Source organism: Cricetulus griseus, chromosome 7 (genome assembly GCF_003668045.3).
Source record: "Cricetulus griseus strain 17A/GY chromosome 7, alternate assembly CriGri-PICRH-1.0, whole genome shotgun sequence".
Classification (NCBI taxonomy): Eukaryota; Metazoa; Chordata; class Mammalia; order Rodentia; family Cricetidae; genus Cricetulus; species Cricetulus griseus.
The window spans coordinates 109433664-109460146 of record NC_048600.1 but is presented as its reverse complement, the minus strand read 5'-3'; the positions used below and the strand labels follow the sequence as shown (position 1 = coordinate 109460146).

The 26483-nt window shown below is 51.7% G+C and overlaps 4 protein-coding genes across 8 annotated transcripts in view; all 4 read right to left on the bottom strand.

Moving 5' to 3' along the window:
• Positions 1-8824, bottom strand: part of Hoxb3 (homeobox B3) — a 54533-nt gene extending 45709 nt beyond the window's left edge. For both annotated transcript variants that reach the window (XM_035447957.1, XM_035447958.1), the window contains exon 1: positions 8700-8824. The gene's annotated coding sequence lies outside the window, so the exon portion shown is untranslated. The remainder of the gene's footprint in view (positions 1-8699) is intronic.
• On the bottom strand, positions 34-8836 carry Hoxb6 (homeobox B6). Of its 4 annotated transcripts, none has more exons than XM_027424223.2 (3): positions 8700-8836; positions 1991-2483; positions 34-942 (listed from the first exon to the last, which is right to left on the bottom strand). In XM_027424223.2, exons 2-3 carry the CDS (start codon positions 2403-2405, stop codon positions 683-685), a joined length of 675 nt encoding a protein of 224 aa, XP_027280024.1. In that variant the 5' UTR covers positions 2406-2483; positions 8700-8836; the 3' UTR covers positions 34-682. The 4 variants fall into 4 exon arrangements, with proteins under 4 accessions (XP_027280024.1, XP_027280025.1, XP_027280026.1 ...); XM_027424224.2 differs by lacking the exon at positions 8700-8836 and adding an exon at positions 8552-8621; XM_027424225.2 differs by lacking the exon at positions 8700-8836 and adding an exon at positions 7957-8440.
• A 2629-nt stretch (positions 8837-11465) lies between these two features.
• Positions 11466-15245, bottom strand: Hoxb7 (homeobox B7). Its single transcript, XM_027424226.2, has 2 exons — positions 14485-15245; positions 11466-12218 (listed from the first exon to the last, which is right to left on the bottom strand). The coding sequence occupies exons 1-2, from the start codon at positions 14882-14884 to the stop codon at positions 11965-11967; spliced, it is 654 nt and encodes a 217-aa protein (XP_027280027.1). The 5' UTR covers positions 14885-15245; the 3' UTR covers positions 11466-11964.
• Positions 15246-16258: 1013 nt separating this feature from the next.
• LOC113836562 (homeobox protein Hox-B8) lies at positions 16259-18610 on the bottom strand. The gene is made up of 2 exons (XM_027424221.2): positions 18187-18610; positions 16259-17419 (listed from the first exon to the last, which is right to left on the bottom strand). The coding sequence occupies exons 1-2, from the start codon at positions 18608-18610 to the stop codon at positions 17109-17111; spliced, it is 735 nt and encodes a 244-aa protein (XP_027280022.1). The 3' UTR covers positions 16259-17108.
• Positions 18611-26483: the final 7873 nt, after the last annotated feature.

Here is a 26483-nt window from a genome sequence, read left to right as displayed (position 1 = left end):
TGGAGGAAAAAAAAATGGCAGGGAAGGATTGGATGTGATTGAGCTGCGAGTTTTCACATCTTTATTATTATTATTATCATCATCATAATCATTATTAATAATATTAATATTATTACCGAAGTATTTCACGTCCATAGCTAAGACAAGACTACAAACACAACACATAGAAAATTAATAAAATAGAACTTTGTTTTCTTCTGAGGCTCCTCTTCTTACTTCTAGGTAGTATGTGCTCCTTCCAGTGGCTTTGGGGAGGGGGTAGGAGAGACAAGTCTGGGGTAAGGGAGTCTTTCAAGTCCCTGCTGAGGGACAGCGAATCTACCATTGAACCGTGCACGGGGGACATGGACGAAATGAGACTCGACAAGGACAAGAGCATTCTGCTCTGCTTCCAGGAGACATCAAGTGAGTCCGATTCTCAGTTCTCACCAGGGAGCCTGATCAGGCCAAGGTGGGTTCTTCGGGGAGGGAGGAGGCGCTGGGGTGCTGGGTAGGCAGCCTTCAAGCGCCCAGGAAGAGCTCTGCGGGCGGGGACGTCCCAGAGAGCGCTGGGCCCCGCCCGTCTTGCGCTGGAGATCAAGTCCCCAGACTCCCCAGACCGCAGAGCCTTCTGGGGCTTTCGGGTGCCCTCGGTTCCCCCACAGGCCTCTCCCTTCGTGTCCCCCCTCCCTTTGCAGCACCTTCACTCGGCTGGTTTTTCTTCCTCCTCCTCCGCACTGAGCTGAGACGCACTGAGCAGCTTGCTCTCCTTTTTCCACTTCATGCGCCGGTTCTGAAACCAGATCTTGATCTGCCGCTCGGTCAGGCACAGGGCGTGCGCGATCTCGATGCGCCGCCGCCGGGTCAGGTAGCGATTGTAGTGAAACTCCTTCTCCAGTTCCAGGGTCTGGTAGCGAGTGTATGTCTGGCGGCCTCGCCTACCGCTGGGCCCAAAAGAGGAACCTGTTACGCAGAGAGGAGAAACTGAGGCCTGGGGGCACCACACCAAGCCCACAGGCCCCTCCCCCACTCAGCCCTCAAACGTAATGCTAGCTGGTCCTCCTTTCCTTCTCCCATTCCCTGGTCCCCCTTTCCTACTCCTCCAGCGCCCCCTCCAGATTCCCTCCTGGTCTCCTAGGCCTCTGCTTTCTTTCTGTCTAGACTTTTGGTGGGGGAGGGGAGGGTCAGTTGGATTCCCACCTGAGCTTAGGGGGAGGGGCTGGCCAGGTGTGTCTCCTACTAGCTGCATCTTTCCTTTCCTTTCGTTTCTTTTCTATCCATCCAGCTCTCCCTACCCTACTCGATGATAGATTCTGGCCTTTAATCCATAATGACGTGGATCGATCCATAGTCCGCATTAACAGCTCCTCACTTTCGTGTAGGGCTAATGGACATCAATTGGGACTTGAAGCCGACAAATAATCCAACCTGAGACCCAGGCGCCGGTTTGTCCCTCTCACTCCCTCCGCCTGTCCCCTCTTATTCCTCCAACCCCAGACTGCCACCCCTTTCCAGTGTTTGACCGCTCCCTAGTCGTGCCCCCGACAACCTCCAGCCCCAGAGAAATACAGTCCAAGACCCAGTAAACTTGCCCTTGCCGGCGTCACCCCCACCCCCACCCCATGACGCACTCTTGTTTTTAATGAAGTGGTCTTTGGGTGGGGGGACCCGGGCAGATCCAGATAGGAGAGGGGGAGGACACAGAGGAAAGCAAAACCAGAGACTGAGTCCCCTGTCCTCTTCCTGACCACCAATCCTAGCTCTGGCCTAACTCTCTCGGCGAGCCCACTTACTCCCCCTGCCTTACTGTGCAGCTGGGACTTTGCAAACTTTGCAACTTCTGCGGGCAAGAAAACCGATCTGAAGGCAGGGACCCAATCTTGCCCCATCTCCTGAGATGCCCACCTAGTTCCCAGTGGGAGAATGGGGTGGGGTGGGGGTGAGGGACACTAGTTCTGCCTTCTTGCAAGGGAGCCCCCCCCCGCGAGGGACAGCGGGAAGTCTCACTCACTGTTGCACGAATTCATGCGTTGCATCCACGGGTAGACCGGCGTGGAGCACTTTTGCTCCTCGGTTTCTCCGAACACGCTCTTGTCCTGTGCGCAGTCGGACTTCCGTGGCTCGGGATGGAACGCGGGAGGCTCGTCGGCGCCGGAGAGGGCACAGGCCGCGTCCTTCTCCCGGTAGAAGGCAGGCGCTGGCCCGTAGTCGCAGGGCGCCGCCCGGCCATAGCCGCCGCCGGCTGGTGGGTAATAGGAGGACGCCGCAAAGCCCTTGTCCTGGCCCGGTCCCGGCCCGTACGGCGCGGGGTAGTGCCGCAGCGGGTCTGCATAGCCCGACGAGTAGAGCGGCAGCTGGCCCAGGAAGGACTCCTGCCCGCTGGCCAGAGTGACGGGGAAGGTGGAGTTCACGAAATAGGAACTCATCGGGAGGGGAGGCGCGCGCGGCCGCTGCTGCTCCACCGGGTTTATGATTTGTTGTGTTTTATAGTCCGAGCGCAGCGCCTATTAGTAGTATAGCCGAGATTGGGTTTTAGCTGAGGGGGGATGGCGAGGTGCCAGTGAGGGCCAGAAGGAAATACAACCATCTGATCCAACACTGACCAATGGCAGAGGCAGGAATTGTCAAATAGCACCCAGGAGGAGCGCAGCCTGCACGAGGGACCCGCGCACAAACCTATCAACCTTTCTCTCTCTCTCTCTCTCTCTCTCTCTCTCTCTCTCTCTCTCTCTCTCTCTCTCTCTCTCTCTGCTCCACCTACGTAGGATCTGCGAAACAGGCGTCTGTGCTTTTGAGGGAGGAGGAAACATTTGGATGGAGATCACCCCATTCCCCAGTGATGAAATAAATACACCCCTCCCCCTACCCCACGCAGGAATAGGGAAAAGTTAATTGTGTTTTCAGAAAAGTTAACCCCTGCATTGCATGGGCCCGTTCCCTTAAGGGAGGGCTGGGTAAATGCCCACGAATCTCGTTGAGAGAAAATGAAGGGGCAAGATCTGTTTCTAGGGGTTTTGTACTGGTAAAGGGGAAACGGAGTTGTCCGCTAATTTCCTTCATTTTAGAAACAGGGAAAGAAGAAACATCCTCCTTCACAGGTTTGGAAAATCGTTTGTCCTCTTTATCAGGTCTGTCTTTCCCCTTTTCAAGCTTAGGTTAATCACATCCCTGCCTCTACACAACAACCAAGGTTAGAGGGGGCAAGCCAGATCCCTTTGCCTAGAGGACCCAGAAGAAAGAAACGCCAGGGGTATGTGAGCCCAAGCTTCTCTCTCTGGCTGCTCCACTAGGCTAGTAGCTTCTGGCAAGCCGGTCCTTAAGCCCAAGACAGCTCAGCTCAGCCTGATTGCAGTCTTGACTGGGAATGGGGCCCGGAGAAAGAAACTAACAATCCCTAAATTTGGTGATGTAGCGTGAAGGGGTAAGATAGAACCCCGGCCTATGCGACTTTGTCTGCATCTCTATTCTGCCTACAACTCTCACTCTGTCTCCACTCAATTCATACTCTCCTCTCACTCCAAAATGATGTAAGAATAACCCCTGGCTACAGATCTTTAGAATAAAGATGTCCCAGTAAATCTAGATACAGAGACGAAATTGTCCTCTTAGAAATATGAGCAGTCAAGGCACACATGCCTTTAACCCCACCACTTGGGAGGCAGAGAGAGGAGGATTTCCGAGTTCGAGGCCAGCCTAGTCTACAAATTGAGTTCCAGGGCAGCCAGGGTTACTCAGAGAAACCTTATTTTGGAAAAAAAATAAAAATAAAAAGTGATTCTTCAGATCTTCATATTGCAGATGAGAGCCCATTGAAAAGAACTTTCTTTTCTTTCCTGTTCGCTCTATAAATTGTCAATTCCTTTTGAAACCCCATCCCTAAGACTTGGTTTAGATTTAGTTTTGTAAGGAAGGAAGGCTGCTAGGTCCTCCTGGGGACTCAGTAACCATCTTAACCATCTTTCAATCCTTGACTGGCATACCTGCTCTAGCTCCCTGGATTCCCACAAGCCTCCTGTCTGTCTGTCAGCCACTCTCCAGTCCCCCTCTCATGCCTCGTGTTTGTATCACCTGCTTTGCTGCTGTGAGAACTTGGAAGTAGAAGACTACACCTAAGCTCTCTTGCTCTCTTCCTTTCTCCAGCTGGTGGATGCACTGTGTTTCTGACATTCTAATATGCACACACAGGCCAGACAGTTAAGAATAACAACCTCCCATCCAACCCGAATGTAGGGAGGACTGAGTGGGTAAAAGATGCTGTTAGAGTCAGGCCAGGCTGAACCACCTCTGCCTTGTTCTTTGGGCTCCTTTTTGTGGCCCATCCCTGCCTATTGATAACAGGATAGGGCTGAGGATGGATGGTCAAGAATGAGGATTTATTTGGCTGCAAAGTGGCCTCTGGAGCTCTTTGAACTCAAAGCAACTGCTAGGCTGTCCCTTTGTGCCACAAAGACCATCCCTGGATGTCTGTCTCTCTTAGCCTTAATCCATGGGGGGAGGTAAAGAATCTCAGACCTACTAATGATGAAGAAAGCTGAAATGTACCAATATAGAAATGGCTGGGTCCATAATGAGAGAGGAGTAGGAGCTGTTTCAGCAAGGGATTAGGATGCCAAAGAATATTTACATCCCCCACCCCCATGCCACAGAGGCTGGGCCTTGGGCCTTAGCCCTTCTCCCTAGTCACAATGTCCTCATCACAGGAAAGATGGTATAATTGCCCATGTTTAAAAATTTTAAAAAGGTAAGAGAAGGTGAGAGAGGAGGCCTTCTCCTGTGATAGAAGCAGGAAAATAATTGCTTTATCCTTTAGAGTAGCAGCCCCAAATTAACCTCACCTCTGCAGGTTGCCTGTCTGGAGATGGAGCCACTATGGGCAGGGCCAGGGCGCCTGGAGTCGGGCATGAAAGGAAATAGCGCCTCATCGCTCTTATCTAAGCCCAGAGGTATTTATGAGCGTTTATTCATCTGATCCGTTTGTTTGGGAAAAAGAGCAGACAGGCAGAGCTGGGCCAGAGACCGCCTGGTTTCTGGAGCCAGATCTCTACTGATTTGTCTGTGGTTCCATCCACCTCAGTTTGTCTGCCTCCAACGGGAAATATGTAAATACACAGCAGGCATCAGCCAGTTCTCCATCAGGGTTGTTGCCCCCTTAACGCACTAAGGGAGGGATGTAAATATATACCAAGTCTCAGGGACACAGCACAGGGATTGCCCTGATACCCCACAGGCAGGATTTATAATTGTGCTTTTCTCTGCTTTGAGTTTGCAGTCCCGTGGGTAAGCACGCACATTCCAGCTCCCAGAGAAATGTTGCCTAAGTCATGTTCAGCTCAGGAGTGAAAATCTCCAGAAGGTGAGCTTAGGAATGGCTTTTGCCTGTATGAGGAGGAGGTGAGACAATAGCCAGGCTTCTTATTTCCTATAAGATACAAAGCCCTCTCCACCCCCACCCCCACTCCCACCCAGCTCCTTGGATAATAGGTACCTCCTAACCCACCCCCAACTTTACCTGGGGTGGGGAGGATGAAAATCTCTCAAACCCAATTCTCCCCCTGGATTCTGGTTGTCTGAAATGTTCCCCAGTGGTATAGTGTGGTGGCTCCCACAGACTGGAAAGAGGCTCTTTACGTGGACACTCTGCCCTAAAATCGACTGGTCCAAATCGAGGTACAAAGACCTCATTTCCATTATGCAAATGAGCGGCATCCTCTCTGATCTTCTAGGAGGAGTGGGCGAGGCTTCTCGCCACTTCTCGATTCACCCTTACCCTAAGAGCCCCGAAGTGTTTCAAGCCTCTGTGGTAGCTTGACTTCCCCTCCCTATGTTTCCTTCTGATTGCTCCAAAAGAAAAAAATTCAGGAGGGCCCCAGACCTTCCTGCCAGATCCCTCGGGGCCTCCCGCAGAGAGACTCACTAAGCCGGCCTTCCAGCCGGCCAGAAAGTCACTCTCTCGAAGCGGAAGAAAAAAGCTTAAAGATCTGCTCCAGAGAGAGGCTCAGACTCTAGAGTCTATGGCGCCGGGCCTCGGAGGGAAGGGGTGTGTGTGTGCCCCCAACGCTACACAGCCCCAGTTCCCAGCCAGACCTTAGTAACACCTAGGCCAGCCTGACACCGCAGGCAATTTCCTGGAGTCCCCTCCCAGGAACCAGAGCCACCGCACCTTGAAAGGGATAGCCAGAGCTTCCTCTTGAAGCTTGAAAGCCCGAGCTAATCAGTAACCGGTGAGACAGGGGCCAAGACTCCAACGCCGAGGTGAAGGCGCGCACCCAGCCCTAGCCACCCCCTTCTGGGAAAGCGGTTCCGTTAACCGGGTGTGAGGGGTCCCACGGGAACGGAAATTACAAAGGTTTTGGTTTTTTAATGGTTTCTCCTCACTCCCGATTTTCCACCAAAGCAATTTTTTTTTTTTGGCGTCGATTTCGCTTGAAAGGATAGAGACTGGGGGGGGGGGAACCAACACTCACCAACAGTTTCCAGAAAACTCATTCCAACTCCTTCAGCACAGACTCACCAGCTTAGGAATTGGCAAGACCCACAAACCAAATGGAAGAATACAGACTGGGTTTGTGTTTTAACAACCGAGTGGAACTGCCTGGACGGCACCTCCCTTGGCCGGCCCCCCTCCTTTGGCTGAGAAGAAAACTAAATAAACCTTGAACAGATTTGGCCTCACATCTCTTCAGAGGCCCAATCGTGTCTTGTGTCTTAGGTAGTGATGGGGGTCGTGGGTCCGAACCCTCAGCCCTTTGGTTCAGTACCCCCTGTCCGTGGGTTACAGTATTACTACTCCTCTTCCTCTGCCAGCCTCCAGGTTTGTGGCTGGGATGAGTGGAGGTCTGCAGGACTAGAGAAGGTTGAGGATAATGCGACAAGAGACTCATTCCGTTTTCGAATCTACACCCGGAGATTAAGACGCAGTAGAGAGCTTCAGCATGGGCCAGAATCCCACCGAACCGAACCGCGCCAGGCCTCCAAGCAAACCCACAGGGCTCGGGGAGCATCAAGAGGCTGGCTGTGCCGAAGCCGCCTGTCCCCGAACGGACGGTAGATGGCAGCAAACTGCATAATTTGGGTCAGAGGAAATTGTCTAAGGGACGATCTATAATCCACTAAGATTAAGGGGGTGGGGGGAGAGACCTTTACTTTGAGTGGGTTTGGGAGGATTTTCCTGTCGCGAATACGGTCCGAGCGTCCTAGATGCTAGCAATTTAATTCCTCTTGCTAAGAAGCCAATGTATTTCAGCGAGCCCAGTCCAGGCCCGTGTCTAGAGATGTTTAGCTGGCCCCCCAGGGAGCCCCAGTTCTGTGCCACAAGTGGCTGAGTTTCCTCTTCCTAATAGATCAGGAAGCCAATGTAGCCACACACTTGCCCCGATCCTAAAATCCTAGACAACCAGGAGCCCGAGGCTGAACGACCCGCACAGGCTTTTAAAAAAACAGAAAGGCAGTCAATCTCTGTTCATGCAAACCAAACTAAATCAAAATGCCTCCTGTCCGTGCCCAGACAGAGTGACTTATCTCTCAGCATATAGCTTCCCTAGAGACCCTTCACCCCATTTCTTAGCCCTCACCATCGGGCCTGAACCCTGAGAGCTACTTTAAGAATCTGTCTCATATTCAGCAGTTCTCCCCCTCCCCCACCCTCAGGAAGCTGGGAACCAAAATTGGGCGTGAGAGACAGGATTCAACACTGAACTCAGGCTTTTTCACCACACACCATAGGATTCTCTAGTTAGGTTTTGTATTCCTCGCCGCCACCACCACCACCCCCAAAACACATGCCGAATTTATTTTTGTGTATAAGCCTGAAACAGCATACTAAAACCACTTCACAACCACCACATTTGAATCCAGGAAAGTTTGAAATGCTTCCATATCAGATACACAATTTTCTCCACCAAAATCCACACATCCTTTATATCAATAAAACACAAGCAACAGAATCTATCACACACAGACCAACAGACTTTAACCTACCGCATTAAAACCACAAAACTCTCTCCCTGCAGATGAGGCTCCCTTGGGCGGCGCGGGTGGCAAGAGACCTGGGCGGTCTTCGGCTAGCTTCCTGGGGAATCTGCCTCGCTTTGGATTCCTTCACCCACACCCCTTTAATTTCAGAAATGTCTCCGAAGGAAGATAGCGAACATTTCTCTGTGAATTGTTCTTTTTATGCCACTCTAGCCGCCTCCTTGCCCTCGGCTGGCTTCTGCGGAGATTCCAGGCCCTACTGAGACCAAGACGTCCCTCAGCGCCACCGCCCCTCGTGCCAATGCAGCCAGGAATCGCCTTTACCCACACTGGGCAAGAGAACCGCATGGGGGCAACCGGGGGAGGCCAGGAGCAGGGAGAGATGGAGGGAGGTGAGCACAAACCCACCAGGGCCAGAGCGACTGGCCAGCTCGGTTGCAGCTCAGACACCCCACCCTCTCTTTCGCAGCCCCCTCGCTGGAGATATCTCCCAGCTAAAAAGGCAACATCAAACTGGCCTCCGAGGCCCCTTTCCGTTCCTCCTCCCCCCATCTTCCCTGCAGCGGCTCCCCCTCCAGGAAGCAGCTACCCCTCTCTTTACCACAAAATTTCCTGGGAAGCTTCACCCAGCAGCGCCCAGAGGTGGGGTTCAACCCGGTCTTGGGATGGGGGGAGGGGGGAGAAAAACCTAAGCCCCACCCCCTGCAAAAAACGATGCAAAAGAATAAGAATTGTAGAATCTCCCTTACCTTTGCAGAACTTGGGTTATTTTTTTTCTTTCTCCGGATTCAAATGGGTGGGGAGGGAGGGAAAAGGGAGCGTTCGGTTTCTTCTTCAGCTTCCAGATAATATTGTCCCAACCTGAGAGCCGTCGTTTCCCCCTCTCAGACTTGAGAGAGAGGTTGTTTCGCTTTTCTGACATTTGCATAGAAAATGGAGTAAGTTCTGGCTTTGAAAAATTGTATCAGGCTTCAGTCCTGGGCAGATTGTCCATTGACCCTTCATGATGACTAAAAATCCCAGACCAGCGAGCAAATTAACTTAGGAATCAAAATTATTTTTGGTTCTCTCTTTTGTGTAATTCCCACCCCTCCTTTCCTCTCTCACTCACTCTTCTCTCCCCCCTCTCTCTTCCTCTCTCTCTCTCTTTTGCTCTATCGAACTGATATTGAGGTATAAAAATATCAAGAGGCTGGAGCCCTGAAGGACGGCAGTGCTCCGACCTAGGTGTGGTGTCCAAAAGAATGCTGCATTATAACCACCAGGGAAATGATAAAAAGTTCATGTTCACGATCGCCCGGCCACATGACCGGCGCCGGCCAATCGCTGGATCCAACCACTCATAAACTTCTATCACAAAGTTGTAAATTTTCATAAAACAACAAGGAATTTATTGCATTTCTTCATGGCTGCTCCACCAGCAACCCTTTTCTCAGTCGCCATCTTCTTTTCTTCCCCTTCTCTTTTTAGGGAAACCCCAATCTGAGACGGGGTGAGATTTGGGGTGCAAGAATTCAGGGTGGAGAAGCCATCGAGGTCCAGCTAGAACCGGGGTTTTCTCTGGAACCTCCACTTTTTCCTCAAGAGCTCTGCCTGTCTTTTATAGTAAAAATCCCCCCCCCAATCTTTCACATGGGGCTGTCCTGAGGCAATAGGAAGGTGAGGCAAGAGCACCAGCGGGTGTTGGATGCCGCTATCTGCATCGTGGCAAAAAGAAAGCTCCTATACCCCCTCTCCTGCTCTGAACGCCCGCCCCCATTCCTAACCTTCGAGACTGTGGGATTCCCCCACCTGTGAGGCTTGCAGCATTGCAGGTGTGTGGGGGGCGGGGAGGCAGCCCTCAGGGTCTAGTTTTTGCCTCTGGAGAGAAGGTGTCCTGGATGGGGGCCAAACCCGATTAGTCTAACAAGCAGATTCTCCACCTCAGCACCCCAGAAACTGGGGGAGGAAGAAGAAAGATCGCGGCCTCTCCCGCCTAAACGCCTACTCTTCACTAGCAGAAACCCCTGCTCTCTCCAGGGGTTGCTGCGGTGGTACTGGGGAAGCCGCAGGTTTTTACGGCCTTTTCTTACAAATTGAAGCAGCAGGTTTTTAGGGCCTTTTCTTACAAATTCAAATTAAGCATACCTTTCCGGAAACCAACCACCTTTCTCAAACCCTTTCGGTTTAAGATGGCGCCCTTTGAACAATCGAGGGTTTCAAACGAATAAATATTAAAACTCAGCACCGCAGGTCTAGGTGTAAAGACACTATCGTTTAGGGTTTTGTCCAGCAATCAAGGGTTTACAAAATTTAATAATAACTCACTCTGCTTTTCCAGTTTCCAAAAACAAAAACAAGAAAAAAACAAAAACAAAACCCCTACATTTTAGGTTGGACTTCTGGTGACTTAATGTAGAAAACGAAATAACCACCTTTTTAAATTTTATTTTTTTCTTCTCCCTCCCCTCCCCTGTGTATGCCCCTCAGAAGGTTCCAGGTTGGCGGCACTCAAGAGCAGGCTGAACATCACAGAGGAAGCCCTGGCGGTCGGCGTCGCCGCCAAGCTTGCTGCGGCCACCTCGGCCACCCCAGCCCGGTAAACTCGCTCGGTTCTCGCTCACGGGACTGTTTTTTTTTTTTTTTTGTATAGTTTTAAAGTTTCATATGGATAGCCCTTGTCAATCACAAATGAAATAGATTTTGATACATAAACTAAAAATAAATTGAAATAAATTTTTAAAAACACACTGACCGAAAATGTTTGCCTACTGAGCAGAAAGCTGTAAGCACCCTGGCAAGGAGGTTGCACTGGGTGGGCCAAGAGACCTCTACTCGATGTCCTGGCCTCTGCCCAAACCGCTCCAGAGATGGGATGGATAGGGGTGTTCACCCTTCGCTTTTCTTCCATATGTCTTTTTCAAGGCCTACCATTTTGGATTTCATCACAATATTTGTGGCTGGACACCAGGCTCAGATTTCATAGTCTGATTTAAAGGCCTGGATAAGAAAAAGCGTGAAACTGGAAGCTTTTAAATGGGGGGGGGTGTTTTCCATTTTGGGAGTGAGTAGCTGAGCATATGGTCTCAAGGATGGATTTCCTGGGGGGCAAATGTGAGTCTCTGTTTAGAATCCAATGTGCTAATGTACGTTGGTGTGCATCGATGTGTCTGTGAGTGGCTGTGAATGCATGTTTACTTGTGAGTGTGTGTTAATGTGAACGCATGTGTTCTGGGCATGGAGCCGGGATGGTGTGGAAGCCTGTATGTCTATTTGTGAATATATGGATGTCTGTGTTTATTTGTGACTGTAATAGTGCATACATTTGTGTACTGTCAGCTTGTAAATATGGAAATCGTGTGCTTTGGTGGAAGTATAAAGAGAGAGAGAGGTTGGGGTTCATTAGTTGGCAGTATCTATAGCAGGGGGGGCATCTGGGAAATAAAAGCAAAGGCCAGTAGAGGGGCTCCGAGACACCCACCCACTACCAACCCTTACCCCTCCCAGCCACGGGGAGACAGAAAGTACAGAGTCTGTAGATTTTTAATCCTGTTTTATTCTCCATACTTCAGATATACAGAAAGAGGCTCAAGGGAACGGGTAGGAGCCAGGATCAGCAGCCAAGTGCACCAGATGCAGGGACTAGAGGTCCTCGAGGCTCCCTAAGGTCTTTTTAGTGCTGCTACTGGGAAGCATGGGGTAGGCAAGGAACCACAGTCCACAAAGACAGTGCCATAGAGGGTGTACAAAACAGCAAGATTTTACAGAGACCTTACTAGCAACATAGAAAAGGGGAGGCACATTCCAGAAAGCCATGAAGCAGGCCGATAATGTCCTTCCCATACTGTACAAAAACAGACAACACACTTCCCCATAGGTAGTATTTCTTTTACAGTGTTGAGAAGCCCAAATTTCATCCATCTCCTTATTTTTTTTTTAACTGCTTCATTTAAACAGTTTTCCCCCTTATTTGAGATTCATGCTTCAGTTCTCAGAATTGGGTTCTTCTTCTATTCTCTCTCCTTTTTCTGTCCCTCACTCTTCTTCCTCCTCCTCTGCTTCAGCCTTGTCCTGGCCAGTGACACCCTGGCCAGATGTTTTGTTCTCCTTTTTCCACTTCATGCGCCGGTTCTGAAACCAGATCTTGATCTGTCTTTCGGTGAGGCAGAGCGCGTGCGCGATCTCTATGCGCCGCCGCCGAGTCAGGTAGCGGTTGTAGTGAAACTCCTTCTCCAGCTCCAGTGTCTGGTAGCGCGTGTAGGTCTGGCGGCCCCGCTTTCGGTCAGTCCCTACTCGCAGTATTTAGGAGAGAGAGAAATAGAAAAAAAAAATCAGTGTGTGAAAAACATCAAGAAAATTCCCACCTCCTACCTAGTTGGTTTGAAGTCTGAGGGCAGAAAAAGACTATATTGCTGGAACCAAATTAACATTTTTCATAGCCTATTCTACACTTCATGGTACCCCCTCTCTCTGCCATCTGCAGAAAAATTTCCAAGCTTCTCAGGGCAAGCATTGTTTTCTTTCTTTTCGTGTGTGTGTGTGTGTGTGTGTGTGTGTGTGTGTGTGTGTCCACAAGAGTTGTTTTGCTTTTCAAGGGGGGGGGTCTTGCTAATGTAGCCTCTGGGTTGTTTCAATCTTGTAGCAATCCTTCTAATTGAAGGATTAATTCTAATTCTAATTCAGCCTTCCAAGTGCCAAGTGTTGGGCTTACAGGTCAGCCCCCTCATACCAGATAGTCCTATCATCCATGAAGGGTGGTTTTCTCAGCCTGGAGCTTCTGAAAGCCAGGTAGATAGCAACTGCTGGCTCCTGAAGGTTCTGTTCCTAAGGGGCTAGCATAGAATGGGGGCAAATTAATCCCCACTCACTTTCTGGGGCCAGGGGCTCCAAATCTACCGTTTCCTTTCCAGATGGCCTTTGAGGTAAGGAGTTCAGGACACTATATTAGTGTCCCAGAATGGGGACTCCAGGCCTGGTCTGAGAAGAAAAGAAAAGGAACAAAAGGGCTTCTTAAGCCCAGTCCCCACCCAGACCCGTCATGGAATGGGCAAGAGGCAAGAATTTATGTCCCTGGACCTTGAAATTATTAGTCTAACAGCAGTTGCATTCCAATGACTCTTTCCCAGTAAGTGTCAAGCAAGGCCTGGCTACCTGCCTGCCTTCCTGCCCAGATAACCCCATTGTCTGAAACAATCTTTAGACCTCCAGGACTACAAGGGAGAAAGGAAGCTCCATGGCCTACATGAGAGAGGAAGGTGAAGGTTCTTGCCTTGAGGCTGAAGGGTACCTGACAACTTTCAGCTTAGACCCAGAACCTGAGGAGAGCTCCCCCCTAGGAAGGGGACCGGAGAGAGGAGGGGCTAGGTGACATAATTTCAAGTCAGAAATAAGCCAAGCTAAAGTGTTTGGGGTGGGGGCTTTGGTAATGGAACTAGAAAGTCAGTTCAATCACAGGGTAAGTAATAGAAACCCTGATCAGCAATACTCATGATGTGAGAACTGGGTTGCTCCTGGCCTCCAACCCTGATCAGTCTGAGAGTCTCTGACCATAATATAGTGTTGGATCTTCTGAGCCTTGGAGTTGGGGCTACCAAGCCCATCTGCCTTGAGGAAATGTACAAAAGGATATGTGAGGGGGATTTGGAGGAGACCTTGGTGTGGTTCCTAAAGCAGCTGCTGGGTAGCTTACACTCCCTAGTCTTGGTTCTGTTCCATAGAGTCCTAGCCCTCCCCCCAAAAGGAAAGTCATCCTTCTGGAGTGGCATCTCCATACTTGGCTGTTCCCCGAGTCCACGGAGTCCTAGGAAAAGCACCTGAAAAGCTATGCTGTCATGAGGCCTCTGCCTCTTTTCCAGCCCACCCTCCTAAGTCCACCAGGGCCAGAAGGAGTCAATAGACTCATAGCTCTGGGCCTCAGATGAACTCCCTTCACCTTTCTCTGACTCTATGTCTTTGGCTGGGTCCTCAGTTCTTCTGTACCCCCTCCTTCCGCCAGGCCTCTAGAGCCCACCTCTAATTGTCCTGATGGGAATAATGGGGGAGCGGGGTTGGCTGGAAAGGAAGGGGGAGGGGAGAATTGCTTAGTGCCATGACCCCCTCCTCCATATCTTATCGGAGCTAGGGCTGGGGGGACACACCCAGAACTGAGCTCTCAGGCAGGGAACGGGGCGGGGGCGGGGGGAGACCCTAATGGCTATTCTCTGCAAACCCCAGTCTTCCTAGGCAAGACAAACGGCCTCGTCTCCAGCCCGTGCCGGCGCTGCTGATAAATATTTAAAGCTAAAAGGCCCGGAGGAAGGGTTGGGGGCGGTCTGGGGGCTTTGAGCGCTGTAGCGTCGGCAAAAAAGAGATCCGCCAGGACCTGAAAGCACCAAGCAAAACTGGGGGTGGGGGCGGCGCGCGGGGTCCCAGCCCAGACTTAAACGGCGCGGCAATGGCCGAGCTGCAGCCGGGAGTATCCTGCACATAGAGAGGGGTCCTCTGCGGGGAAGGGGGACCTTCCGGGGACTGTGGCCGGGACGTTGCGGCTCGGGACATCTGGGTGCGCGGCGTTACCTGAGCTTCGCATCCAGGGGTAGATCCGGAAGTTACTCTCGGCCGCCAAGTCTGAGTCCCTCTGCTCCTTGGCGCCAGCCGCCTTGGCGGGGTCGCCCGGACACACCCCGGAGAGGTTCTGCTCAAAGGGCGCGCAGTGCATGTTGAAGGAACTCGGTTCGAGCCCGTAGCCGGCCGCGTAGACGCCCGGCGCGCTCTGGCCCGCCATGCCCCCCCCGCCGGGGTACAGTGTCTGCACCGAGGCGGAGAACGGGGCGCCCGGACCTGCTCCATAGCCCGGGCGCTGGGGGTTGGAAGCAAAGGCGCAAGAAGTTTGTTCGGGAAAGGCTCCTGGAGCGAAAACCGAACTTGCGGCTGGATATTTAGAAAATAAAGCATTCGCATAATACAATGAACTCATAATTTGGCCGGATGATTTGTAGTCAGGGACGTTTTAGTGTCGGTTTTACGAGATTCCTTGATATATTACAGAATTAGAGTCCAGATTTACACCAAAAAGGACCCCCTTTTTCCTCTCCGGACCACGTGACCTCGGCCCACGTGATACCCCCTCGGCCAATGATGTGACGGCCTCCCGGAGGCTCTCAGTAATGTGGAAAAAATTGTGTGGCGTTGGATTTATAAAATATGATCAATAATGAATGGGAAGGCCAAGCTCTGCGGATTGGGGCTGGGGGCTCAAGGGCCGCTGTCGACCCCCGCGGGCTGGAGGCAGCTTGCAGGCGTGATTTGGGGAGGAAGGAATTGAGTGCAAGGGAAAATAAATAACCTCTGAGCGATCCGTGTTGTCACCCCCCGCCACCCATTTCCCCCAGCCGGTTACAGAGCGAGAGACAGACGCAGGGATTGAATGTTCGCAACTTGGTGGGTGGGTGCTGGCCGAGTATTTATTAATCCAGGCTAATTCATCCGGGCTGCTGCTGTTCTCCTAAAACGAGGTGAGCCTGGCCTCCCGGTTGTCCCTTAGTGCCCCAGCGGTAGTGACTGGATGTCGATCAAGGCTTTCCTAAGGCAGGAATCCAACCAAGCAGGCATTGGACTCTGAGATTTCTGGTGACTAAAGAAATAAAAGCGTTGCCGATAAAAAAGATATAAAAAATATTTTTAAAAAAGAATGGAATGGGGGTGGGGAGCAAAAGGAAGGGAGGAGGGCAGTTTGGGTCCGGCTCGCTGCTTTCCCGGTTCCGGAAGGCGGATGCCTCACTCAGTGGAGCGTGGCTGCCAGCGAGGCAGAGGCAACGAAGGAAGGAAGGCTGCGGCAAACCGCGGCCTAGAGACTGGGAGAAAGTGGCGACGTCCCAGACAGGGGAAGTAGGGAGGCACCTCTTCCCTCTGCTCCTGCTTCCCCAACCTGAGTCCGAGAAAAATGGAAATATAAACTCTGCAGCCTACTCCATCTCCTCCTATGTCCTCACCTCCCAGGACACGGAAACAAAGAGAGAAGTGACAGGGGATACTAGACACCAGCTTGGACACTTCTCTTCTCCAGAGCGGCCTGGGCGCTGGAGTCTCCCGGGCCCAGCAACCACGGAACGCAAGGGGAGGGGGTTTCTCCTGGCTCCCCTCCCTCGATCCTCTCTCCTCCAATCACGTGCAGCCGCCTCCCTCACCCCCTGCGCCTCTGGGCCCGGGGACTCGCACCACCTGCTTCCAGCCCCCGCCCCCTCCTCTCTGCGACCTAGCCTAGGCCAGCCCTGCAGCCTGCTGACCAGCTCCCCCCACAGCCCTGCAAGGCGCCTGGGAGCGAATGAGGAGCGCCGGCCCCGGGCCAGTCTCGGGTTCTCGCTTGTAAACTTTATTGTAACTCTTCCGCCCTTTTCAGGCTCAGACAACAGAACAAAGTATAGAGGAACAACAAAATATATAATTAGCCCTCCCTCCCCCCAATAAAGCAATTCACGGATACAGGATACATTCTCTTCACAGCAAACCTAAGAACACTTTTAACAATTGCTCACAGCGCGCATGCTAACTAAAGTAATCTCTTTTGAGAAACACTTAAGACAAAATTGTCAAACCAAAGGAGTGGGGGGGGGGACAGGAGGAAAAGAGAGAAGCAAGAGAGAAAGCCAGCGAGCTAGGGAGGGCAGCGGGGAGCGGGGTTGCGAGGAAAGATGAGGACGCGGTGAGAGAGAGAAAGAGAGAGAGAGAGAGAAAGTGAGAGGGAGACAGAAAGAATTACGGCGTGAATAGGCAGTTTCATGTTGTTGGGAGAACTTAGCAGAAATCGGTACCTTGGTCATTACAAAGAAGCACGTTCAAAGGAAAAAGACCATTGCACAAAGAGGCTTTTTTACATGGGGCGGGGGCGAGGGGGCTCTGGCAGGCAGCAGTCGCTCACCCTCGCAGGGCGAGGGAGTCCTTGTTTAAAATCCTTTTCTTTTTTCCCCCCCTGGCCCCCAAGAGAAGGGATCCACGGTAGCTCACACACAGAAGCTATTACGAGATACTACCACTAGCGGGGACTGGCGCGGCGGGGGACGCTGCGGTGGGAGGCCCAGCTCCTGGCTCCGCTCGCGGGGCCGGAGCTCTCGGAGGCGGGGGAGCGAGCGACAGCGGCGTGGTCGCGGGAGGGACCGGCGGACGTGCGGGCAAGCCCCGGCCCAAGCAGTCCCAGCTGGAGCCTACTTCTTGTCACCCTTCTGCGCATCGCCCTGCTCGGCGGCGGTCTCTGGCGCCCGCTCCAGCTTCTCTTTCTCCAGCTCCTCCTGCTCGCATTTACTGCTGGGGAACTTGTCTTTGTTGTTCTCCTTTTTCCACTTCATTCTCCGGTTCTGGAACCAGATTTTGACCTGTCTCTCTGTCAGTCCCAGCGCGTGCGATACCTCGATCCTCCGCTTGCGAGTCAGATAGGGATTAAATAGGAACTCCTTCTCCAGCTCCAGGGTCTGGTAGCGGCTGTAGGTCTGGCGGCCTCGCCTGCGTCCGGCGGCTGCTGGGAATGGGGGAAAGGGCGAGACAGAGGGGACGGTGGGGGAGGGGGCAGAGACAGAGAAGGTTGGAAGATTCGTGAACCAGCCTAGGAGACCAGGATAATGAGGGCAGGGGACCCTTAAGCAGGGGGTGGGAGGGAGCGCGCGGAGGCCGCGGTCAGCAGGGAGGGGGGGCTGAGGGGGACTAGACAGCACTGAATCTGCGGGGGCCAAAAAGGGGGAGCCCCTTCCCCTGGTAACCAGAACCAGAACGGGGGGGGTGTTCAAATATATTAAAAGTGCCATAAAGTTTAGGAGGAAGGATGTAGAGAATGGAGAAAGAATAAAAAGCCAGAGTGGGGACCCGTGAACCCACCTTGAAAAGCCCCCAGAGCCTCTGCCCCAGAAGAAAAGTTTCTTCAGGGTAATTAAACTATAAAGCAATTGAGAAGTGCAAACGTTGAGCGCCCCCACTCCCACCACTCTTTCTCCACAGCCCCCATAAAACAGTAAAAGGGGGAGAGGGGGGAGAAGAAGAAAAGTAAAGGAGGGTGAGGGGTTTATGGATTCAGGAAATTCGCTTAGCGACCCCCCCTTCAAAGGAAGCATAAAGAAAAGGGGGAAAAAAGAAAAGAAAGTGGGAAGGAAAGGAGAAGAGGTAGGTGATTGGAACGGAGCCCACAAGTCCTCTAGGAGCTAAAGATGCTCCAGGCCTGCTCGCCCCCTCCCCCCCGCCGGCCTGGGGCCCTCCTGGCCCCTTCCCACCCCGGCAGGCCCGACGGGAGCTCACCTTGAGGGCGCATCCAGGGGAAGAGCTGTGTGGGCGACGGGCTCTGCTCAGACCCCTCGGCCTCCTCGCCCAGGCCGCTGGCGGCCGCGAGCTTGCAGTCTGCGTACTGCACCAGGTCTGGATCCTGCGCACCGAACAGGCTCTGGCGCTGCAGCGGGTCGTAGCCGTAGAAGTTGCCGGGGTCCCCGTGGCACGCCACGGCACACGGGTTCTGCTGGTAGGGAGCCGTGGACAGCGACGATGGCCCGTGGTAGAACTCTTGGATTTGCGACGGGTGCTGGAAGCTGCCGCCGCTGCTGGGACCGTACACCACGGTGGGTCGGCCGCCCAGGTCCTGGGCGAAGCCGCAGTCATAATAATTGGGGCGCAGGGACTCCCCGGTTTTGTATTTGGAGAACAGTGAGTTGACGAAATAAGAGCTCATTTTATTGAATTTTGAGGCGGCGGCGGCGGCGCAGGCTGTAGTTGGGGGCTGTTGGGGAGGGGGTGGGGAGGGGGAAAGGGAGGGAGAGAGAGAGAGAGAAAAAAAACGCGGATTCGCCGGCTCCTAGTCACCCTCGCCAGGAAAGGAGAGGAAAAGGGAGGAGGATGGGAAAAAAGAAAGAAGGAAGGAAGGAAAAGAAAGAAAAGGCGAAGAAGATCTCGAAGCCGCCACACTTTTTGTGATTTCCAGGAATAGAAGAGCGAAGCCTGCAAAAGTCTAAGCCTGCATGGCAGCCGCGGCTCGCTCGTTCGCCCTCCCCCCACCCCCCACCCCCCAAACAAAAATATACCGCCACTTAAAGAGGTCCTCGCTTTACATTTCGAAGAAGGGATGCCAGTTCATAAACAGTTTTCGGTGATTTACTTCCCTCCAAATGAGTTGTTTCATATTTTGCCCCGTCTTTTCACCATCATTTGCATCCATTAGAGACCCCGCATCCTATTGGCTTCTGGGTACTCCTCCCGGACAGAACGCAGAGCGAGGGTGAGAGCGAGAGAGAGCGAGTGCGAGAGAGAGCTAGAGCGAGAGAGCGCCAGGGAGTGAGGAGAGGGCAGGAAAAAAAGGAGGGGAAGGGAAAAAAAAAAACACCCAGGGAGAGAGGGGGAGAGGGGGGAGAGGGAGGGGGAAAGAGAGAACGAATACGGATTAAATCTGTTTAACTACCTACATTAATGAGATATCTCTTGCCTCACAACAAATCAAATACCTTCGCAGACCACCCCCAAAGACTGATGTGGGGGAGTCACGGAAAAACACCATGCGCACACGCATCCACAACGCTGCGCCTGGCGTAGGCACGCTGTTAATTTCGCGATTTTAACGAGGCAATTGGAGTCTTTCTAAATGTCAGGGTCGCTTCGGAAAAATGTAAAAGAACACGGTTTAATTGCGCCGAGTTTTAAAAGGTCCTATAAATGTAATTGGTATTTTAATACAAGTTATCAAATCATACAGCTTCCTCTCCTAAACATATTTTCAAACAAACGAGGTAGTCATATTTAAGGCTTTAATGATCAATTTCCTTATTATTGATAAAGGTTTAACTATCGTGTGGAGGGAATTGGCTGGGTAACCAGCCCCCAAAAAAACGGCTGTAAACTCTTTAACAAACTATAAAACGCAATAAAGCCGGAGTCTGTTGTTGTTTATGCCGCAGCGCATAAAAGCTGTTAGCATTTTACGAGTTCTTTCCTCTACAGCTATAAAACTGCAGCTTCGATCGCCCCCGCCGCCCAACTGAAGCACGGTGGGGGTGACTAAGCTGAAATGAGAGCGATTATGGGTTGCTGTTGATTTTTTTTTCCTTTTCGGCGCAAACGGTGAGTTTCCCGAGATTTTTTGCCTCCTTCGGCCTTACAGAAACACCTGCCCCCTCACCCTCTTTGGAGACCCCAAGAGCTGTCCCTGCCCAAGTCACATACATAACTTTCCCTCTTTAAGCAAACACACAAGGATTTTCCTTGGAAAGGGGGTCTGAGTGGGCCTGGGAGAGGAAGAAGTAACTTTCTGGTTAATAGGTAATGCTACAGCCAAGCAAAGTTCTGCGGAGGCTGCCAATTCTGCATTTACACACGCTTTTACCTGCTGGTGATTGGGAGGGGGTGCTGCAAGGGAAAGAGAGGGGGCCTTTTGAAGGTGCTCTGGCCTGCTCAGCACTTTAGAGGGAAGACAAGGGGAAAGGAAAGGGTCTGATGTCATCAAAAGGATGATGACCCTTGTAGCTGTGCCCAAGCCTGTGCTCAGATCTTGGGATCCAGTAACCAAACTTGAGCTGGGGGTCAAACACCTATACCTCCCACACAGGTCTTCCAAGTACAGACACAGACAATTGCATGAACACACCAAAAGAGGTAAGAATGATGGAGGCTGCGGCCAGGCACCAAGGCCTCGGTTATTGCTGTCTTATGCTCTCCAGCGCCCTAGGCAGAGGCTGTAAGGTGTTTAAAAGGTACCTGTTACTGCTGTGTGCCCCCATAGCCATTTGACTACCTATCCTGACCTTGGGGTAAAGGGGATCAGATAAAGCAAGGCCACCAAAGTCCCCGTTTCCCTTTTCCTTGGGGTTCCTTTAGTTAAACCTGAACATCTGAAGATACGAGGCCCCAAACCGAGAATGAGGATCCTAATTGACTGGCTGCCCCACTCCAAGCAGAGACTTTATCTGGGTACCTGGCATAAGGCTGGGGGCAGTCAGACCTTGGGGAGGCCCAGAGTGAGAGTCAGAACCAATGACCTCCTGAGGCAGCTGACATGCATGCAAAAGGAAGGCCGGAAAGACAGAAAGAAAATTTCTAGAACAAAGGCAGAATCGATTTTACAAATAAACTCAATCTATTGCTGATTCTCTGGGAGGATTCTTTTGGGGGTCCCATGAACCCCCAACCTTTGTAAAAATGAAACCACAACGTTTCCAATGGAGCTGAACTGCCGGTTTTACTCAACCTTCTAAAGTGAGTCCAGTGAATAAAGAGGGGGAAAGTGAGAAAGAGAGAAAGTGAACCAGGCTCTGGGGTCTTGTAGCACAAGGCTGAGGGGGCGGCCGGGCGACCTCAAGCAGAGTCAAGTTGTTTCGGAAGCACACGTTTTTAGCAAGTGCGGGGGATTTTATGGTCATGATTTGAGGAGTCACTGGTGAGGCAGAAATTCAATGGCTTGTTCTAAATCATCCCTTCACCGTGCCAGAAATTTCTGATGGAAGGAAAATGTTTCTGTTATAAGAAAAAACAAGAAAGAGCGTGGAGATAATTTATAAACACCCAACGGAGCGCAGATTTATTGGAGAAACTCAAGTTGAGAAGACACTCCGCTGGCCTCCTTGCACCTGGACCTGCAGAAAAGGGAGAGGCTCTAGCTGGGGTCCTTTTGGGGGGTGGCTTGCTATTCTCACACCAAATCAAGTTGAAGGCAGGTCCGGGCTGGGCGCGAGGAAACTGAAGATTGGGAGTCAGCCGAAGGGGTTGTGGGCAGTCAGAGCGACGACCTTAGAACGGACAGACCAGGCCTCCGGCTGCGGAAGGACTGGCTTCCCCACCGATTGTAGGGGGGCCAGGGGCAGAGCCTGGGCACACCGGAGGGAGCCACGGCTCTCACCTGGAAGCCCCGCAGCGCGGGAAACTCTCAGGCTGCGCTTCCATAGCCATGCCTGCCCTTGCTCCTATCCAGAAAATGCGCAGGGTTTTGGTGGAGCCTCCCAAGCGTTCCTTCATCCTGCCTCCCTGGGGAGACCCTGCCTGAGCCTGGGTGTCCAGGCACTCGCTCAGCCCAGACCTGGAAGCCTACAAAGGCGCCCAGGTGCAGCGGGCCCTCTGGCTTGGGGCATCACGGAATCTTCATCAAAGCCAGGTCCCCATTCCTCCCAAATTTAGGGATCTCCGGGATAGCACGTAGGATTCGCTCTCCAGCAGGTGTGAGCAGCCCTCCTCGGATAGCTTTCTCTTCAAGAGACCTGCGAGCTCAGGGCTCACCTCTCTCACCTGACCCGCTGGCCTGCGGGTTTTATTCCCTTCACCTCCACTACAGGGAAATTTCTTTTTCCCAAACCAATTCGCCTCCTTGATTTGGGGCCCATTATTTCAATATTTCTATTATTAATATTATCCCCGTTTTCCACGCATTTCTGGCCCCACCAAACGCAGCAAATGGGAAACAGCTTTCTTAGTTATGAGAAATTCAGAAAATGAACCATTTGAGGAGAGAAACGCCACTGACTAATTGAGATACCTACAATAGGGGAAAGGGCCATAACAAACCTTATATTTTTATTATGTGCAAATTATCCATGACTTTTGGTAGCTCTCAGTTCCTACATACAGGACCGAACAAGGTGCTATGAGGAGCCGCAGGAGCCTTCAGACACAGCACTGGAAATTTTCACATGGAGCAAGGGTGCCATCTAGCGGCCACTCTGCAAAAAGCTATCCTCCATCTGCTCAGCCAGGTTCTCTGAGGAACCAGCAGAGGAAGGGAAAACGATTAAACTTTCATTATCACTAGAAATAGGGGAGAGAGGTGAAAGCAGATAAGAGAAAAGGCTTCAGAATCAGGAAACTGTTCATGAAACAGTTCAGATAAGTTAAAATGAAAAGAAGCTGTAAATCCACCCGGTCCCTAATTTCTGTTGGAGCGGCTAAGCAGTCACGGCTTATGGCCAGTAAGAGAAGGAACACTTTTTAAGCACTACATGATTGTTTCACACGCTGAGGGGTAACAATTGGGCTTTTTGTGAAGGATGAGAAGGTCTGGGGTGATGGAAAGGAACTAGAGAAGGATCAAGAGGCTACTCTCCCCCAGACGTCTCGTCTGGCCCTGCTGGATGGTGTGTGTGTGTGTGTGTGTGTGTGTGTGTGTGTGTGCAAGGGTTGCTTGTTTATTCCTGGCGCTTCTAGAGGGGGGTGTAAAGAACAAAGACAACAGTCAGAATTTCAATGGCTGAAGCTTTGGGGACAGCAAAGTGTTCTTCCTCCCAGCTGCTAGTTTCTTTACTTTTTACCCTCCGGGAACCCCACCCCACTGCCCTGATTCCCAAGTTCCAGACCTCACAAGCCCCAGACCTGGGTACAAAAGGGGTGAGGGTGGGCTCTTTGTAACAACGCCCACCCATTCTCCCATCAGGTCCGGAGCCCAGGCTCATCCGCGGCTCATCTCCGGAAAGTTTCCCCCTCACTGTTTGCTTTGCTGCTGTTTAGTTTCTTAACCTTCAGAAATTTATACCCTATAAACTTTTATAGCGGTCATATTCTTTTATTGCTGCGCACACGGCATTGAATTCCTCTCCTGGCTCTCTCTCTCTCTCTCTCTCTCTCTCTCTCTCTCTCTCTCTCTCTCTCTCTCTCTCCCTCTCCCTCTCTGAATCTCTTTTATGACAACTGATTTACCCATCTCCGGCTTCTGAACCTCTGCACCTTCGCCTTTGTTCATCTTGAAAGAAGCCACCCCAGGCTGGGGACCCAGACGCCTCTGCCCCAGGCCACTCCAGATGCCCTAGCCTCCTACCCTACCGCGACCCAGTCTCCAGCCTTGCTTTTTATGTTTCCTTTTGGCAGAAACTGGCTGCCTTGGCTCACTCTCTGCAGCCGGCAGAGCCTGGAGAGTCAAGGATGGGGAAACAGCCCAGTCCACACCAGCTGTAAAGCCGGATTAATTTTCTTTTCTTTTCTTTTCTTTTCTTTTCTTTTCTTTTCTTTTCTTTCTTAACATAACCCTCCTGGCAGGCCGCCTGTCCCAGCTGCAGTATGGAGCTTCCCCGTCTCCCGCCTCTGGTTTCTCGGATCCCCTTGCCCTTTCGTTAGAGAGGGGTAGGGCCGGCCTTGGCAGGCTTCTTTCACACGGGCGGGCCAGCCTTTGTCGACATACTGCAGTGTCTCTGCTGCAGTGTGGCGAATGCAGCGGGCCAGAAGCTCACGCACGAGGCTGGCGACAGATATGCAGGCCGGCTGCAGCCGGATCCTTATGACTGAATAAGAAAAGCAGAGCTTCCACTAACAGCGAACAGCAGACTTCACGACAGGCTCTTGGGGGGATACCGCAGTATGAGAAGAACAAGGAGCCGCCCCTTGAAGCCAAGTGTAATTCTGGGGTCATTTTGGAAATGAATTATTCCCTCCCCTCCCGAAACAGTTGTGTCCACATTTGGTGGCTTTCTTTTGAGAACTGCCACACACCCTGGACTCAACTGTCCGGACTCAGCAAGATTCAGACCAAGGCTGCTGTCCTATGAGCCTGACTCCAGGTTGGGGCCGGGGGCATCTACAAGAAATCCTGGGCTTCAACTGTTTGAGTCATCCAAGCTTTCTGTCACCTCTGGATCTCCATCTACATCCAACCACGGTCCTCCAGGCAACAGCACAGGAGACTACTAACTCCATCCCTGAAGGATGTTTTGAAGTGGTTAGCTTAGAAGGGCTGCATCTCTAGGAGCTACAAGCCAGACTCTCCTTCCCTGAGTCAGTGTGTGTGTGTGTGGGGGGGTGTCCAGAGCAACTTTGTCTGGGTGAAGACTCTTGCTCTGGGGAGACCCATACCCTCTCTGATGGAGATTCTCTTTCCTCCTTCTTAACTCTCCCGGTTCTACTGAAAGGATCTTGCTCAGTTTAAGCAGTGGTCTTGGGACTTGGGTACCCACCAGGTGTCAGGGCCACCAGAGCAGGTAGATGGCTCTGGAAGGTTTAAGGAAAAAGCCTGTGGCTGTGGACACTCACTTGTCTTTGTTTAAAGCTGTGCTTTCAGCAACTGGGCTCTTTGCTTAATGACCAGAGGAGAAGCAACACAGAATAAAGCGCAGGAGAGGTTTGTTTTCTAGAGTGATATATATTTTTTTGTTCTTTTTCTTTTTCTTCCAAAACAAACAATTAGAGCTCTAGGCCCCTTGCCCTCCCCATTCCCACCCTCAACCCTCCCTTATGAGCAACAACTGAAAATCATTGCCAAAGAAATCACAAAACACAAGCACAATTTCACCACAGCCACTGACAAAGCAAAAAATAAAATAAAATAAAACTCAAAAATCTACTGGAATAACCTCTTTGCAGGGTCAGGAGAAGCGGGGGAAAGAGTCCACGGGCAGAAGGGATTGAGAAGCAGAGGGAGGAAAGAAGCAGATGAGCCTCTGCCTGTGGGGATTTTGCCTCTTTCCTTTGCACACGGGACTGTCTGCCCGAAGCCTGTGTGCCTGCATGCGTCAGCTGGATGGACACAGCGGCGTATTCTGCAGGAGGTGAAGTCCCCATTCTGAGCTTTGGGGGAATCTTCCTTTGGCCCCCTGGCTGGTACCAAGGGGCTCTCTTCTTCGTGGGCCAGGAAACTAGTGAAATGGGGACAGACCCACTAGCCCTGCTTGCGGAGGTCATTGCTCCTCTTGTCCCGCTCTGGAAGGGAGCTGGAGAATTGATTCACAGTAAATTCTCAATCAGACTCTCCTGATCCGGCCTTCTCTAAGGTGGGGTTGACCTAGCAGGGGGTGAAGGGATTTTATTTCTACATGGGAGACTTGACTCACTGGTGCAAGATGGATTTAGCAAAAGGAGAGTTGATTTTAGAGCTAGAAGGAATGGAGGAAAATGCAAGACCTGTGATCATCGAGGAAAGCTACAGTCTGTCGAGGGGGACTATGAATGGGAGAATGGCATTGTCAAAGGTCTACAACCAACAGTTTGACCTCATTTAGTTGGAAGGAGAGGAAAACATGCAGAATTAAACACTTCCTGCAAAGAAAATATACGAGGGGGCTCCACTAAAGGTACCTTCAGAAAACCATTGCCTGCTTTTTCCTGCCCTTTCTAGCTCACAACAGCTTGGTGCCTGGGTTGGCCCCATCTGCCCACAGGCCCTGAGCCCTGGGGTATAGTTGGCAATTCCACGGGGTGAAGTACTCAGATGTTGAGACTTTGGACTGCAGTGTCCCATTCAGGAGTTCACCTTAGACATCTCACCCTGTGTGTATTTGGATCAGGGGTTTGAATCTGACTTGAGGGCTGCCCAGCTGGGTTTGGTGAACACTGCACATAGGGTGTAACTTTCTTTCTCCATTATTAGTGTGGAGTCCAAACTTTATGCCTGTGGGCATCTGTTGGGGTGGGTACAGTTAAACTGTTCCTGGGTGGCTTCTGGATAGATGCAGGGAGGAAACAGGCAGGTTGGAAGAGAGGGGCTGGGTTTTTCCGGAACATTTATGGGGGGAAGGGAGGGAGATACTAGGAGCTTGACTAGGGTTCTCTCTCCTTGAGGTTCATCACTTTCCTAGGAACTGACTACAAGCTAGCTTCTAACTTAACAAAACTCCCTCCTGACACGGGGGTGGGGTGGGAGATAGGGACAG

What these genes read in the sequence shown, in the direction of transcription:
- Hoxb7 (XM_027424226.2), bottom strand. Translation starts at nt 14,884, where the DNA reads ATGAGTTCATTGTATTATGCGAATGCTTTATTTTCTAAATATCCAGCC. An exon ending in CCCCTGGATGCGAAGCTCAG is followed by an intron (nt 12,219 to 14,484) that starts GTAACGCCGCGC and finishes TACTGCGAGTAG; the next exon opens with GGACTGACCGAAAGCGGGGC.
- LOC113836562 (XM_027424221.2), bottom strand. Translation starts at nt 18,610, where the DNA reads ATGAGCTCTTATTTCGTCAACTCACTGTTCTCCAAATACAAAACCGGG. An exon ending in CCCCTGGATGCGCCCTCAAG is followed by an intron (nt 17,420 to 18,186) that starts GTGAGCTCCCGT and finishes CCCCATTCCCAG; the next exon opens with CAGCCGCCGGACGCAGGCGA.
- Hoxb6 (XM_027424223.2), bottom strand. Translation starts at nt 2,405, where the DNA reads ATGAGTTCCTATTTCGTGAACTCCACCTTCCCCGTCACTCTGGCCAGC. An exon ending in ACGCATGAATTCGTGCAACA is followed by an intron (nt 943 to 1,990) that starts GTGAGTGAGACT and finishes TCTGCGTAACAG; the next exon opens with GTTCCTCTTTTGGGCCCAGC.